This window comes from Trichosurus vulpecula, chromosome 1 (genome assembly GCF_011100635.1).
Source record: "Trichosurus vulpecula isolate mTriVul1 chromosome 1, mTriVul1.pri, whole genome shotgun sequence".
Taxonomy (NCBI): Eukaryota; Metazoa; Chordata; class Mammalia; order Diprotodontia; family Phalangeridae; genus Trichosurus; species Trichosurus vulpecula.
Window position 1 is genome coordinate 266,905,717 of NC_050573.1, and position 17,776 is coordinate 266,923,492.

General features: G+C 38.9%; 1 protein-coding gene across 1 annotated transcript in view; it reads right to left on the bottom strand.

The window, feature by feature from the left end:
• Positions 1-1,187, bottom strand: part of OPRK1 (opioid receptor kappa 1) — a 31,316-nt gene extending 30,129 nt beyond the window's left edge. The window contains exon 1 of the mRNA XM_036765177.1: positions 916-1,187. Within this exon, the coding sequence (XP_036621072.1) occupies positions 916-1,172 (257 nt within the window). The 5' untranslated portion in view covers positions 1,173-1,187. The remainder of the gene's footprint in view (positions 1-915) is intronic.
• Between the last annotated feature and the right edge of the window lie 16,589 nt (positions 1,188-17,776).

Genomic DNA, 17,776 nt, shown 5'->3' on the forward strand with positions numbered 1-17,776 from the left:
GATAAATAAATACCCTGTGTTTAAATCCAATTAGTGACTAAAAGAGAAACCAGTGTATTGCCATTTCCTCTTCTTCCTTAAATTGGATAAGCCACATCTTTATCATTTTTTTGCCATATTATTTGCCATTTGGTCTCAGAAATGTATGTCTAACTTATAAAGATTCCATATCAGGACACAAGGGAAGCTTTTTTGAATGTGGGCAAAGCTTTGCTAAATGATCTCAGCAGTCAGAATGCCAGCATACTCATATGTCACCCAGGGGCATTTCTAAACCTAGAATGATTCTCATCAAAGTACAACAAAAGAATGGTGATCTTCATTTTTTATGGTTGAAAACATCAAAGCGATATTGTAAAATCTCACAAATCCATAATTCCCTCCCTCAAAATACATAATTAAGTTAAATCGCTTACTAACTGAACCTATTAATATTGCAACAGAACAATCTTGTTCTCTCCCCCCACCCCCACCCCCACCCCCGTAATTTACAGAGTGGAATTTAAGTTATTAGGAAGGCTTATGTGGATATCGTAAGACTTTAATAGAATATTGCATTTTAACTCCACAATGGACATCACTAATTTGAGGACTCATAGAAAACCTTGAATTGTATGTGCGTGTTTGTCAGAGGGATTTTGAAAATTTATTTCCCTGAAACCTTTCCAAAAGGGAAAAAAAAAGCCCCACATGTGCAGCATCTACCTAAAGGGGACTGACTTCCCCCGCCCAAGAGGCAGAATCTTGTACTGTTGTTTCTCTGACCACGTTAAGAGTTTTATGTCTCCGGGGGGCGCTCCAGATCGCCTAGTCTGAGTGGCCCAACCATCCCTTCCCGGTTTTCTGGTTTCCCTAAAAAGTAGACAGGGCATCCATTTCCCTTCCTTCGCACCTGTCTTCTCTCATTCTTCTTACCTGATGATCACAAACATGACCAATGAGTTGCCCACCAAGCCCACCACAAACACCACGGAGTAGACCGCTGTGATGATGATGGGGATGGCAGGGGAGATGCGCGTATGGTTCAACTGCTGGTCCTCATAGTTGTCACTCTCGTTGCTATCCTGGTCGGCCCATCCTGGAAACCAGTTGCTGCTGTTGGGCAGCAGGCAGGAACCTGGAGGGCAGGTCGGGCCCAGATCCCCGCGGAAGATCTGCACGGGGGACTCCATCTCATGAGAGGCAGACGGGAGCAGAATGAAGGGGACAAGGAGGCCGGAAGCCAGGAGAAGCTACGAAGCCTGAGGGAGGGAGAAGAGAAAGAGTGTTTATGGGTGCTGGCGAAAACGCGAGGCAAACTTTTTCCTTGCGCAAATCTCAAGTTTCATGAAGCATAAAGGAACATAGTACCATAGATTTGGAGCTGGAAAAGACCTTAGAGAGCTAGTCCAAGCCCTTTCTTTCTCAGATGCACAGACGAGTCAATTGAAGCCTGGAGAAGGCAAATGATTGCTCAAGGGCACCCAAGTGTTTTAAGTCGCAGTGCCAGGATGAAAACTCTCACTCCAAATCCACAACTCTCTTATACGCACCACAGGGCTACCTTATAGGAGAGAGTCTTTTTACACTGATCCAGGTCCGCACGCTCCACCCCACCCCCAGGGTGAAACATCAGCTCGCCACCCCCACCCCCCGAAAGTGTCTAGACAGAGCTTTGGGATCCAAATGAGAAGGGTAAGAGTACAGATCTAGTACCCAAATCTTTGCAAATACACACACACACACACACACACGCACACGCACACACACACACACACACTTGGCAGACTGTGGGTGAATTGGGTGCTGTGCTGTTAAGCTATAGGGGAGTGGACCCTTCCTCCCGTGTTATGTTTCAAGCGCTCCCTGACCCTGAATTCTTCCCACGCCGGTGTAATCGTGGAAGAGGGCCGAGGAAGGATGGACTCAGCATCCCCAAGGACAACGAAGTGTAAAAACACCCCCGTAGCCCCACGAAGCTTACCTTTGTCGCCTCGCAGGATAGCCCCTGTACAGTGCCTCTTCAAAGTCCAGGCGAGCTCCTTTGCGTCCCCCAGGTACTCGCTGGACTGACAGTCTTAGCGCTGCTTATGCTGGCCCATCTGCGCCACGAGGTGAACCGCGAGTGTAGCAAAGAAATGGGGTTCTGTTATTGTTGTGAGTTAGCGGCTGCAGCTACAGCTGCAGCAACCGCTGCCGACTCTCCTTTTCCCCCCTGTAGTTCTCTTGGCTCCGACTCCTGCTAACGCCGCCAGCTCTCTGCCAGCCTCTCCAGCCAACAGCGCTCTGGACTAATGGGCACACACTCTCGTTTAGCTCCGTCTCCGCTGCAGCTCGCAGGCTGTCAGGCTCACATGACTTCTAACTCAACTCCAAGGCAGAGAGACACGGAAAAGCAAGGTAGACAAGGGAGAAAGGGTGACCCTGCTGCAAACCGTACATATTTTTACACACTTGGCAAACTTCCTGTCCCCATCGCCAAGTCTTCAAGACAAAGCTAGTTAGAGTCCCTGCTGAGGATGTTGATACAGCAACATTCAGTGTTCTCTGCCTGCAAAACACTGACCTTAATGGCCCAATCTAGGCATGCCCCCTTAAATTCATAAAAATCACCCCCAAAGTACTCACTTCTTTGAAAGGTGAATGTGCTTCAACATGGCTTTCCTGTTTTGTTCTCATAACCCAGAATCTGGGGATTGCTGTGTCTGTTTCCCTTAATTTGGAAATGACTAGTAGATATGAGATTCTTTCAGTATTTATACAAGTAAGGAGGTTGCTACTGAGGAAAAAAATGTTGGAAGATACTGTGCATGGCATATCTTTAACTGCATAAAGAAAGAGCCACTGAGAGGCTCTGGGTTCAAATTCTAGCTTTCTACCTAGTGACACTGCACAAGGCACCTAACCTGTCTAAGTCTCCTTCTGTTCATCTGTGAAATGGAGATGTGGAACTGAACAATCTTTCAGATTCTAAATTTGTAATCTTGTATTTGTAGGGACAACTTGTAGGAAATAATTTCTTTGGGTCAGAAGAAAAGTTAGAGCTAGTTTACCTCTTCCTAAGGTAAGCTGAGGAAGGATTGGGTGAAAAAGATTGTTATAATGAGAACAGATCACAAAATCTGATTTAAGACTTAAATAAAATACTTTTGTTTATTCAATTCCTTTTCATTCAGTCATCCTGACTGCAACAATAGCTTTGCTCACTGCACATACATTCACCCTCTCCATCACTAGTATTGTGACACTTGACTCAGTCTTGTAGATGTATAAATAATAGTGAAGATAAACTGTTTGCTTTAGTTACATATACACACACATATATACATATACACATATATAGAATGTCTTTACATCTATATATTGCTGATGAGTATTAATTTATGGAAAGAGAAAAATATAGGGTATCTCAAAGTGCATGAAGAATTTTGGGACATCATATATAAATATATATGCCTATATGCACATACATACATATGCATATACACATACAAATATGCACATGCATATATATACATATGAATGTATACATAAAATATACAAACCTTTATCTATCTGTCTGTCTACACTCTTTGCCAAATTAGTAATTAGAATAAAATGAAACCTTAAATGGGGGGAGCATTTAAAAAGCCTTCAGGTGGATCTTGTTGCTAAGGGAAACTAGAGTGTCTCTCTGTACACACTCAGACCAGACGCTTCTGTAGAGTCTGGCTCTCAAGCATATAAGATTTAATCATAGGATTGGATAAAGCTTATAAAGGCAAGAAACCTTTTAAAACATTATGTACAGCATAGGGATTTAGACCATGCATATACACATGTATACACACATGTGTGTACATGTATGTATATACAAATACATACACAGTTATATTCACACACACCTATATGCACTCACACAACTACATGCCTGTATATATGTATGCTATATATATATTTTTCACCCTGGGTGGCATGCTAACATAAAGCAAATTCGAGACTGTCTTCATTAATTGGTGTAGTAGAGGAAAGAAGACTAGGTGAGAAAAACGGCTGAGTTAAAATACTGATTCTGCTACTACAGTCTGATCTTCGGTAAGTAATTTTGCCCTTTGGTTCCTCACATTCTTTGTTTTTAAATTGAAGGAATTGTACTAGATGGTGTTTACGGTTCCTTCCAGCTCTAAGCCAATGAAAAAGGGCTTTGAAAAAGCCAAAAGCACGATGCAAATATAAGATAGCCTTCACTCAATTATTTAAGAAAGATTTATTAAGCATCCATCATTGGGAGAAATATACAGATATACGTCACATTCTATGTCCTCAGGATACTTGCAGTCAACTACTATCACTTTAATTTTATAAATTAATACAATTGGAAGAGATAATTACAATTTATGTCCAGTTCACAAAGTTGGTCTTAGGTCACTGACCTCAGCCACATGAAAGTAAACTTGCCACAGAACTTTGGACATGGCTATGTATTATGCTAAGGGACAGGAAGGACAGGAAGGTGTTGAAGTGGATAGAGCAAGAGGCCTGGAGTCAGGAAGACAAGTTCAAACCTGGCCATAGACACTTACTAGCTGTGTGACCCTGGGCAAGTCACTTAACCCTGTTGGCTTCATTTCCTCATCTGTAAAATGAGCTAGAGAAGGAAATGGCAAAACCACTTCAGTATCTCTGCTAAGAAAACCCCAAATGGGACCACAAAGAGTCAAACATGACTCAAATGACTAAACAAAAATTGTGGGGAACGGGCTAAGTTGGAATTATGGAGGCTGGAACAAGATATTTTCATTACCTAGCTTGGATACAGTCATTTCCTCATCGTGTGCCACAAATATGTGAAAGAAGGAAGTGTAAAATACCCATCTGATTTGGATAGAAAAGAACCTTACCAAAAGAGAACTGCATACTCTAGGGTAGGCTTTATTGCCCTATGTCAAGGCCACAGTTTCATTCCCTGAAAACTATGACATCTAGGCTAAAACACATCTTTCCCAAGGAATTAGCAACATCTCCAGTACTATTTCGTTAGCCTACTATGTGTTTGGTAACACTATCCCTGCCTCCTAACAAGTTTTCCTTGCTTCAATGAGTGAGCCTCTAAGCAATGCTAGAGTGGAAGTAACTCCCTTTTTGTTGTTGTTGTTCAGTCATTTCAGTCTTGTCTGACTCTTCATGACCCCAATTGGGGGTTCTGTTGACAAAGAAAGGCTCATATAGTCCATTTATGGATAATAGGAAGTTATTTGCATGTGATCATAAAACTCATCTCCAACACTGAGACTGGATTTAACCTGCTATCTTCCTCTGAACATTTATGCTGACTTGATTTTTATTAAATGTGTTTCAGTGCATTGTCTTTATCTAAAGTAGTAGGGCTCTCCTTCACAGGGTCTTAGAAATTAATAAATTTCAGTTGCCTTTTAGAAACAAGCCGTTAGTGCAAATTAACATGGTTATTTCATAGCAATGAAGAACACTAGCTCAAACTCTATTCTGATTCTTAAGAATTTTTTTCCATTGAGGAAAAAAAACGAAATCACAACTGAATGTATTATAATAGATGGGCTATGCCTACAGTATGTGGAATTTTAAAAAATTAAAGAAACAGAATATTATATATAACTTCTGAAAATAACATAACTTTAAAGAATAATGTGGCCCCCTCAATACCAGGCAACCAGTATCAGACAACCTGACTGTACCTCCCCTCAGGATCTCAGGGAAGAACCTGCTAATCAGTCTTTGCTGTGCCCCTGCATGGGTAGTTCCCAGGTGTCTGTCATCTTCCATCAGTCTAGAGAGCATCTATTTCCTTCTAATCATTTTATTCAGTTTATTGCCTCTCTTTCCACCTACTTAGCAACTCCCATTATTATGTCCCTGGCTGTGTTTCTCATTTATTTAGTCCTTTTTAGGTAATTACTTTTTATGCATTTACTAAGAGTAGAGAAAATGTAATAAAAGCAGAAGCATTGTTCACATGTAACATAGACATGGATTCGAAATTCCAATTGGTGTCTGGATCCAACCCTTTCAAAGGCAAGTTGAAGTCCATGTCATGCTGACGGGCATTGTGATGAGAGAGGGAAGAACTCAGTTCAAATTCCACATCAGACATTATCTGTGTGACCTCGAGTAAGTCTCATAATCAATAATAATAATAATAGCTAGAATTTATATAGAATTTAACATTTACAAAGTAGTTTACAAATACTCTCTCACAAATTTTATCCTCACAATAACCTCAGAAGGTAGGTGATTTTATCTTCATTTTACATTTGAGGAAACTGAGGTATGCAGAGGTTAAATAACTTGCCTGGGGTCAAACAGCTAATTATGTGTCTGAGGCTGGATTTAAATTTGGTTCTGGTTCCCGGTCTAGTACTCTAGCTACTTCACCACCTAGCTACCTTAACATCTATGTGCCTCAGTTTCCTTACTCATAAAATGAAGGAGCTGGACTCCATGGCCTTAAAGTCTCTTCTGGATCTATATCTATGATTTAATAATTCCCCAGTACCAGCTGTGCTAGTCCCTGGGCCAAGCCCTTGGGTTCTAATAAAATAGAGACTATGAATAATCACGCTGGCTACTAACAGAATTGAAGCTGGATGCACGTGTTGAACTCACTTGCCTTAGTGCTCTGAAGGAAATCTGAAGTGCTTCACCTGTCTACAACTACTAAGCAAGCAGGACAGAGGTTATTTCAGGTCCCAATTCCCTCTTTTTATATTGGTTTCCCTTTACTTTTGTTTCTTTAGTGCTGGAACAAAGTCTATTAGGTTGTTCTCCAGGGAGTTAGCTGTTTCTTGCTTTCCGGGTCCCTTCAAAGCCAAATAGCACGGGGGAGGAGGGAGCTGAGTTCTTATATTCTTGTCTCTCATTGTTCCTCTTCCAATCTCCTTGAAAAGCCCATGGACCAAGCTTGTCTTTTGCCCAGACACGTTGTGTTCGAGCAAATGTGTCCCCTTCTGGCTATGATACATGTTTCAGAAGTAAATGCTTTCTGAAAACCCTTTAGCAACTGACATTCTATTTTGTGCGCTCGATAACTTAATCTTGGTTTCCTAATCAAAACACCAAATTAATGCTCATTGTCATCTCCAAAATGCTTGGCCATTCATGCTCCTCCAACTCAGACCTATGAAATGATGCAATGACACTCGATATCTAAGGTCCCTTGTAGCTCTAAACCCTATGATTCTCTTTGCCACCAGATTGGCCCATGTTTCGTTGAGGGGAGGGAGGACAAATGTTGACAGGTGAGATCATTTTCCTGATCCAGTAATTGCCCCAATCAGTATAATCTTTCCCTGTCATAGCTCCTGCTCCCCTAAAGAGTTGCTGGGATCCATGTCTCATGCATTTGGTTGTTCAGAATTGACTAGAACTAATTTTCCCTGCAACAGTATTAATATGTTTCTTTTACCACTGAATGCATTCACTGATAATAAGGAGTTCATGCTGCTGTGACTCTTAGCAGTCAAAAATCACAAGCCAACACAGCATCTGTTTCTTCCATGGCTGTCATGAGATGGTGGATGCAAAACCCTGGTAGGACAAGAAGTAGCTTCATATGATTATACTTCACTGGTGTACAAAGTTGAGATCTCTTTCTATGAATATTCATCAGCCGTACAAATAAAATTCCTTGAGGTGAAATTAAATGTAGCAAACATTAAGTTCAGATGACATACAAAGCACTGTGTTAGGCACAGAGAAAACAAAGGTAAAAACAATGACATAATCCATTTCCCTAAGCAGCAAAGATTCTACTGGGGGTTTATCACCTGAACACAGACATACATCATATAAAGAAGAATATAATGGATGCAAAGAAGGGACCCAAGTAAGGTGCTAAAAATTTGAGGAGGAATAGAATCCTTTCAGCTGTGGTCCTCAGGTTTCATGGAGAAGATTGTACCTTAGAAGAAAGTTAAAGGAAAAGGAAAATTCAGAAAGGAAGAAATGGTCTAGGCATGAGGGAAACTGTATACAAATGTTTAGAGGCTGGAAATGTTACACCAACTTTGTGAAACAACTAGTAATTCATTCTGACTGGAAATATCAAGGGCATGAAGGGGGAAATGTGAAATTTAACTGGAAAGGGTCACAAGTGGGAAAGTGTCCCAGATATAGGCAATCTAATTCAGACTTCATCAAGACTGAAATTTTAAAAGCGTTTTGAAAAGCCATCTCAAACCACCAGACCACTTAGGTCACTGTATTACAGTTTTCTAATTTTCCATTTTGTTTTGTGGTAGCTATTAGTTTTAAGGAAGAAAGTCAGCATCTGAATGCTTTTTGTTTTATGAATAACTATAATCCCTGAGGATACAGTGCCATAAACCAGGACTTTTAGGTCATGTCTACAAAATCAAAGTAAAATGAGAATATGTGCTTACAAAGTGCCCCTCTGTGACTGGTGAACTTCTCAGGCCACCCAGATAGCATTTTCCAACTTCACTTGAAAAGTGGCACCATCATTGGGAATGGAGTAACAGTTCAATGTGCCCAGAAAAAAAGCCAGATGGAAACAGTACCAGCCCAACCCCTTCCCCACACAGCCAGATTCCATGAAACAGCTTTGCATGGGACTGCTCCATTACTTCACTGATTAGGAAGAAATTCCTTCCTATATTGGTCCCTATTTCTTATAACAGCTCTTTACATAGTTGAAGAGAGCCATCATGTCCTTCCCCACCCCAAGTGCCTACCAAAGAAGTAGACATATCAATGAAGGGGGAAAGAAATCAGTCAAACCAGTTATTTGACTAAAATAAGTGGTAATTTGCTCAAAATGACTAGAATAGTCAATTTGGTAGTCTTGGGGTAGATGAAGGCTTCATATCTAATTTGTTATTATCATAGAAGTGGCTCCATTTACTAGCAATAACCTAGCAGCTAGGTGCTAGGTAGAATACTTATCTACCTTTGCCCTCACCTATGTCACACAAACAGGGTAAAGAAATGTAGGGTATATTCTAAAAAATCTGTTTATCGGTCCACTCACTCTAGGTAGACAGAGTGGTAAGGATAAAGACTGTAACTGTTATTTCACTGGTGTAGGGACATTCTTAATTTTATAACCTCCCCGACCCACGATGGTTAGCACTTTTTCTAAAACACTTAGTTGTTAAGAGTGCTGAGGGGTTAAGTAACAGCCCAGAGTTATAGTAAGTATTTTTCAGAGGTAGCCCTTCTGGCTTCAAGGCTGGCTCTTTATCGACTGCACTATACTGCCTTTCATGGATCTGCAAGGAGTAAAGAACAGTATCTATTTTCTGGTTTTATTGTTTTGTTTTGCTTTTCTGATACCCCTCAAGGACCAGGATGGGGGCATGGAAGGGAAAATTGATGGAATGTTTTGCACATTATGATAATTTGGGTCAGTTAATAACAAGTCAATTTACTAACTAACTGTACTACCTTTCCATTCATTTGTGTATAGGTATATTTGTTGAAGAGGCTTGAAAAAAAGAGGATCAAAGAATACCCTTGGGGTAAGCTAAAAACACAAACAAAATCTAAGAGTTGAGAGACTTGTTTTGGCATAACAGTATGCTAATAGCATTCTATGCATCAGAGAAAAGGAGGCAAACAGAAGGTGACATAAAACTGTAAAAATGACAGTAAACAGTTTAAAGCTCATTGCAAGCCTTCCCCTGATGACATTGTTTGTTGAACATGCTCCTGGTGCTAGAAAGCAAACAGCTATTTAGATAGCTCTCAGAATCTAAAAACCAGGTTCCTCCCAAAGCATGGTAACCACAATAGCTGAGAGCAGATAATCATATAAGCTCTGCCTGATTCCTCTTTCTTATGACAATGATCTGCTTCAAACTCCAGCTACACTTAGCTTGTTATTTAAATAGAAAGCCAGAAACTGCGGCCTGACTCTGGTGGTCTTAGAACAGGATTAAAATTTGCTTCTGGAAAATACAGAAAAGAGGAAAAAACATTGAAATGATCTACCTTAAGAGGAACTGGACCAATAAGAACATTTTGCAACTGTCAGGGTACCATCCACATAGTAGGCCCTCAAGAAATAGATATTAAACTGAATTGAGACAACTGCAAGCATATTTGAAGATTGAGTGCTACGGAGATGGATTTTGCTTTTCCTTTTTTTTTTATGTTCACAAATTCAATAAAATATAAGAATCAGGGGATATGAACAGCAGAGGGAGTAAGTGTGATAAAATATTGCTTTTGGGGAGATGATAAAAAATAAACAAGGACAGGATTGGCACATGCATGTTATATAATGGTGTAGATAATTTTGAATTTGGCATGTTTTGGTAAACTCAAAATCTGTTCTGTACTCTATAAACAACGTTTTGGAGATAATGGCAACACCTTACATTTACAGGGCATTAAATTTTTAATTATAAAGATGCTTTCACATGAAGTAGTATTTTATTTGAACTTCATAACAGTCCTACGAGATAGATGCAACATGTATAATAACCTCCATTTTTACTGAAGAAAAACATGGGATTCAGAAAAGTTAACATTAGCCAGCATTTAAATGAAGCTTTAAGGCTTATGTAAGTACTTTCTGTATTGTTTTATTTTACTAGACCCTCACTACTCTTTGAGATAGACACTAGACAGTGTTATCCCCATTTTACAAATCAGTAAACTGAGGCTCAGAATAACTTACTCAGGAACGAAAATCTGCTAAGTGGCTCAGCTAAGACTAGAACCCAAGTCATTTGATTCCCAGTTCAATGTTCCTTTTATTCCACCACATTGTATAGCCATATTACAGAGAAGTAAGGCAAATGTGAGTCATGAGACAAACAAAAAAATAGCAAGTCAACTGCATAAATAAATAGGAAGTAAACAACAGTAGGAAGAGAAAAGCATTTATCATCAGAGGACCAGGGTAAAATACAAGTTCTATCACTCCCTGTTTTACTTTGGACTAGTTTCTTAAAATTCTAGATTTCAGTTTTTCTATCTGTAAAATGATAAATTCTGTAAATATCTGTAAAATGTAAAATTATAAATCTTTGATCTTATTAAACAGGCACTGGCACCATCTTGCTATATAAGAACTAGTTAATATATTGCTTGATATTGAGATTAATTTATGGAGATGATTATGAAAAGCTACAGGAATATTTTGCACAAATGTAAATTTGACCTGTGACAGACATTTAACTAGATCAATAAAGTGAGAAGAAAATAAGAAGGCAATCAATTTTCCAAAACACTTCAAAGAAGATTGTATATTGAATTTCTGAATGCTGCCTTATTGTGCATATTAAGCAGAAATTAGCTATGTAAGTAGAATAGCAGAAAACACTTGAGTAATGGGTCAGGGCAATAAGTGTTGTGTATTACAACTGTAGAAATCCCAAGGCTGCCTCACTATCAGAATTCTCTTTCCTGAAAAATAGGTTGTAGATGGGAAGTCATAATTTGCTTCATAAAATGCAGGAGAAAAATATATATGCATATGTACACACACATACATACTCTCTATATATGTATATGTGTGTATGTGTATATATATATATATATATATATATTTACATAGAGAAAGAGATATTCGCATATATAGAGAGTATGTGTGTGGGGGTGTACATACATACATACATACCATGTATGTGTGTTTATACATACATATGTATTATACATATACATATATATATATATATACACACACATACTTACAATAGTCTAATCTAGTATTTATAGGGATAGAGGCAGACTAACTTACTTGGTCAAACTATAGCATTCAACAATAGCATACAAATCACAGGTGCTAATAATACATCCTAAAAGGAGACTTGTCCTAGGATCCTTCACCATCACTTTGGTCTCAATGCCAGTTCTGGTCTATAAATATGAAGAAAAAGAAATAGTAAACACAAAGCTATTGACTCCAGTGTTAATGGATATGGAAATAAAATAAGACTATAAACTCTATGCCATTAGGATTAATAACCAAATAAGGAAACAAAATAAATTGGGAATAGAGAGAGCCAACTGGAAAGCAGTGAGGCATTCATTATTCATTTAGTGTTGAGACTTAATGACACCATGTCATTTGTCACTGCACTGTATTGGGAACTATACTGAATGTTAATTAACTGTAATTCAAGCTATTCCTTGTTGCTAGATAATCAAAAGTTACATGACAATGATTAAGTTCTGAAGCTATGTCTACCCAACACTAAAATGAGGCATTTTACAAAATTAGAATCCCAAAATGTCAAAAGTTCAAAGGGACCTCAGTGACCAACTAACTAGTTCGAGTTATAAACAAAGAATTTCCTCTACAACGTATACAACAAATGGTCATTCAACCTTTACTTGAAGGCCTCCAGTGAGAAGGAACCCATTGCTCCTTGAAGGTGCCCATTTCACTTTTGGTTATTGCTGATAAGTAGTTTCTCCAGACATCAAGCCTAAATTTGTCTTTTTTCAACTTCCACCTGTTGCTACTAGTTTTGCCTTCTAGTACCAAATAGAGCATGTCAAATCCTTTGTCTTGGTAGTTATAGTCCTTCAAATACTTAAAGACAACAATCATGTTCCTTCATCTGCTAAGTGTTTGTCAAACAATGAGGCAATTCAGTTTTTTAAAAAATCAATTGAGTCATTTGACTAAAATGAGTGGTGATTTGGTCAAAATGGCTAAAATGGTCAATTTAGTGGTCATGTGATGTGTCTGAATGCTTAATCAGCAGTTTTCAGGAAAAACAAGGATATAATTTTTGAATGGTCATACTTCCTACCTAACAAGCTACATGAGCATTAAGGTTGTTAAGATAATTGATAAAGTATAATTATAATGTCAGCTACCCAAGTACAACTGGAAATAATTGAGGCAATGATTTGAAGCAGGCACTAAGAAACTGTCCAGAGGCAATATGGAGTGATAGACAAAACAATGATTCTGGAGCTAAAAATCCTAAATTACAATTGCTGGTCTGTTGCTCATGAGGCCCTGGACAAATCGTAGATTATAAGATCATAGAGTGAAAAATGCAAAGATCATTAGATGTCATCTCGTGACACTTCCTCAGAGAAGGAAACTGAGGTCCAGAGGGAGTAAGTAACTTACCTATGGTCACGTTGGTGTATCAGAGCTGAGGTCTGAATCCAGGTCCTCTTCCTTGAGAGCCAATGAGCTTTCCACCCTAACATGTAGTCTTTGCCTCATGGTACCTTTCAGGATTTCAGTTTTCTCCTTGTCATTAAAAAAATGAACAGAATAGAAGTATCTCAGAGGTGTCTTCCAGTCCCGGATCCTACACTTTAATGAAATTTTATTCATTCAATACCCACTTCTCTTCTCTTATGCTATAAGCCTCCTCAATTTTCTTTCCCTGGACACAAAATCTCCTATTACCTATTCCTTTGTGCGCTGTTGCCCTTCTTAGTCAAGCTTTATAAGATCCCAGACAAATTGGATGGGAATTAAATATTTGATTCACACAGTTTGTTTGCAGTTGAGTGAACAAATGTTTCTGAAACCTCTTAGTGAAGCTCAGTCTTATGTAAAATGCTAGAGGATAATAATAGCTAGAATTTATAGATTGTTTTAAGGTTTACAAGGTGTTTTATATTCATTATCTCATTTGCTGCTCACAACAATTCTGTGAGGTAGGTGCTATTATCATCCCCATTTTACAGATGAGGGAATTGAAACTGACAAAAGTGAAGTGATTCACCCCAACCCAGGTTAAACAGATAAAAGCATTTTAGGCAGCATTTGAAAACAGAACTTCCTGATCCTAGGTATAACATGTTAGCCATTGTACAACCTAGCTGAACAAAACAGAGATAGCTCAAGGTTGTTGTTGTGTTTGTCCTTCGTTTTCCAAGAGGACCATGGCATCAGGGAAATGATGACATAACTTGCAGTTGACTTTGAGTGAGGGAGGGCTGTGCAAAGTCACCAGCCTCACTTTCTCCTCCAGAGCCATCTGGATCTAGTGACCAGATATTCATCAGGATGATTGGAGATGACCCAGAATGCAATGAGAGAACCTGGCCCTTTTAGGATCAGGCCTTTCTATGTACTCACTTAGAGTGAAGTAATTAGAAAAAAAATCAAGCTGGGAGGGGAAGACTCTCAGGGTTGCTATTCCAAAGAGAAACAATTACCATAGACATTCACTCTAAGCCTGGAGGGCCCAAAATATAGCCATTAAGTGGAGCTTGGGCAGGGACCTACTGTGATCTGAGGCTGGTGACCTTGCACACCCTCCCTCACTCAAATCAAAGTTAACTGCAAGTCAAGTTGTCATTTCCCTGATGCCATGGTCCTCTTCGAAAATGAAGGACAGACACAACCTGTGAGTAGACTGAGCTGCCCAAATGCGGATGCAGCTCGTTGGGCAACTCAGCTAGTCCTCTCCCTCTCCTTCTCCTCTCCAAGAAGGTAAGTTTTGATGGCCAGAAGCTGCTCACTTAACTTAGAGTTTACTGGCTAGATTCCGTCGTTCCCAGAGCTACACCCAAAGGGCTATAAAAATGTGCATTCCTTTTGACCCAGCAATACCACTTCTAGGATTGTATCCCAAAGAGATCATACTAGTGGGAAAAGGATCCATATGTACAAAAATATTTAAAGCAGCTCGTTTTGTGGTGGCAAAAAATTGGAAATCAAGTGGATGCCCATCAATTGGGGAATGGCTAAACAACTTGTGGTATATGAATGTAATGGAATGCTATTGTGCTATAAGAAATGAGGTACAGACAGACTTCATAATGACCTAGAAAGCCATATGATCTGATGCTGACTGAGGGGAGCAGAACCAGAAGAACATTATACACCATTACAGACACACGGTATCTGTGATGACTAACTTTGATAGACTTGGCTCTTAGCAATGCAAGGTTCTAAGAGAGCTCCAAGAGACTCATGATGGAAAAGGTTGTCCATATCCAGAGAAAGAATTATGGATCTGAATGTAGATTGAAGCAGACTATTTACTCTCTCTCTCTTCTTGTTTTTGGTTTTGTTTCTTCTTTCCCATGGTTCATTACATTGGTTATAATTCTTCTTTATAACTTGATTATTGTGAAAATAAGTTTAATGTGAAGGTATATGTAGAACCTATATCGGATTCTGTGCCATCTTGGGGGGGGGAGGGAAGGGGAAGGAGAGGGAGGAGGAGAAAATTTGGAACTCAAAAACTTGTGGAACTGAGTGTTGTAAACTAAAAATAAAAAATAAATTAAAAAAAAAGAATGGGTAGTCATGAAAATGACCATCATCATTCCAGTGGGAATGAAGGCCATCCTTCAAGAATGGGAACTGATGGTTCACCAAGGCCCTCTATCAACTGTACTGAAACTAAGAGGTCAGAGGATGCTGGTGGTCTAAGTGAGGCATCCACCAGCTCAAGATTTAACTGCAGGCCTATACAAGTAAGTCTGAATGCTTCTAATCAGTCTGGTCCTAGATCACCTATCATCATCATCATCATCATCATCATCATCATCAATGAACATTCATTAAGTTATTGCATAAAAAAGTGATATTCCCTATTCTAGATCCCATGTTTCAGAAGGCAGTCATGTGTACAATTCATTCCAAGATTTGTATCAAAAGTTCTAAGTACAGGGAAGAGGGGGAGGGGAGGAAGAGAGGGAGGGATGGAATTGGTTTAAATAAAAATGTTTAAAATTACAAAAAAAAAAGTTGGCTCCTTAAAAAAAGTTCTAAGTAAACAAAGAATAAATTAATTTTCAGTTATCTGGAAAATTCATTAATGGTGGCACACTATTGGGAGGCAGGGCAATGCAATACTAAGAGTTTAGAATTTGGAGAGCCTAATTGAATTATGGGATCTGTGTTCAAATCCTACCCATGCAACGTAATGTCTTGTCACTTTGAGCAAGTCACACTTCTGGGCTTAACTTTTGTATTTTGAGGGGACTGGACCAAATAACCTATAAGGCCTCTTATAGCTCTAGATCTTTTATCCTATAATCTAAATTCTGAAGACATTGAATAAATGAGGAATCTTTGCAAAGTCTTAGCTTCAGCAGATGCTTCTACATGTGGGTCCTTAGGGCACAGATGTTGCTCATTTTTACATAATTCTGGAGAAACACAGATATGAATAGATTTTTGTTCAAATATGCGAGCTAGATATAAATCCAACAGCCATCTTTTAAAAATGAAACAATTCCTTAAAGAAACATGAAGTACCAACTATAAGCAAAGCAAAGTGCTAGGCACTGAGAGTGGTGCAATGATCAAGACATATGGTTTTGGGCTTCCAAAAACAAGCTAATGGATCAGAACCAACTTTAAAAAAAACCAGAAACATCCATGTGTATTTCCAGGGGGAAAAGGAAATAGAATAAAAAGGAGGGAGGGGAGGGGAAGATATGACTGGGAGCCAAAATACTATTACCTGAATTTAATTTGATATGTTCACAGTTATAGCTCGAGTAAGTTGTTGAAAAGAAGCAATATTATGTGATAATCCCATCTCTCAAGAGAGCATAATATGAGAAATCTTTCACCTGTTTAAGTAATATAGTGCTTATAAAAGCCAAGAGGCAGTGAATAAATTAGAAAATAGCACTGAGCTAAGTAATAGAGCCCCAATAAAAGACATTAAAGCCCAGAATGCTGTCTTACTAGATGACTACCATAATGGAAATGTGACCAGAGAATGCTATGGCATTAGATCCAGAAATGGATTGTTTTCATCTTAAGCAATTATTTCCTAAAAATAAGTTATTTCAATGTGCTATCACAGTTCTTTAGAGATCCATAATTTTGTCCAAATGACTACATCCTTTCCTGACACAGATCATCATCTGTTCATACGTGGACGGAAGGAGAGCTAAACTTGATTTCCATGACCTGAGTTCAAATCCTGAATCCATTACTTACTACGTTTGTGACCTTAGGCAGGTCAGTCTCTCTAGGACTTACTTTCCTCATCTGGAACAACCATGTCTTTGGAAGACTGTTGCTTCCTCTGGCACAACAAATAACTCAAAGATCAAATGTTCAGGCAAACAATATGTTTTACTGAACAGAACTACAAGTGAGTATCCCTCACCTCTACCTTCTTCTATCAAGGAATGCTTGACAGACCCTAAGTAAAAAGCAGCCCATATGAAAGTTCTATATAATCTGAGGCTGTCCAGAGCCAATTAAGAGGGTGATAACTTATGTAGTCCTTATCCCAAAGGGGCTACACCTGGGTTTCAGGCCAATCCACCAGGGGAAGGGGTGGAATTTAACTCTATCTGATTCACAGATTCATATCCCACAACAGGGAGGTAAGGTAAGTGACATGTAAGATTATTTCCAGCTTTAGAGAAATGTTCCTATTAGCTATGATCCTATGAAGTTTCTGTGGCACCTCCCCCTAAAAATATATTGTCATCACTCCCTGGTTATTTAATATGTACATGATAGTCAGAATTTCTCAAGGTAGGAGTTTTAACCTCAGGACTGTGAACCATTTTTTGTTTGTTTTTCTTTTTGATAACTATAATTCGATATAATTATTTTCCTTTGTAATCTTGGTCATTTTATTTTCTTCATTTAAAAAATTATTCTAAGGAAAGGTTCCTAAGCTTCACCAGACTTTCAAAAGCATCACTTAATATACACGAAAAGGTTATGAACCCCTGATCTAAGGCATGGCTTAGACTAAGGTGTTTTCCAATTCTCAAATTCTGTGCTTTTCCAACTCTGGTGATGAGCCTCTTTGAACTTAGTTAGATTGCTCCTCAGATAGTCACTCAGATCCACAGAGCAGTCATTCATCTGATCTATATTTCAAGTCATTCCCACTTGATAGGACCT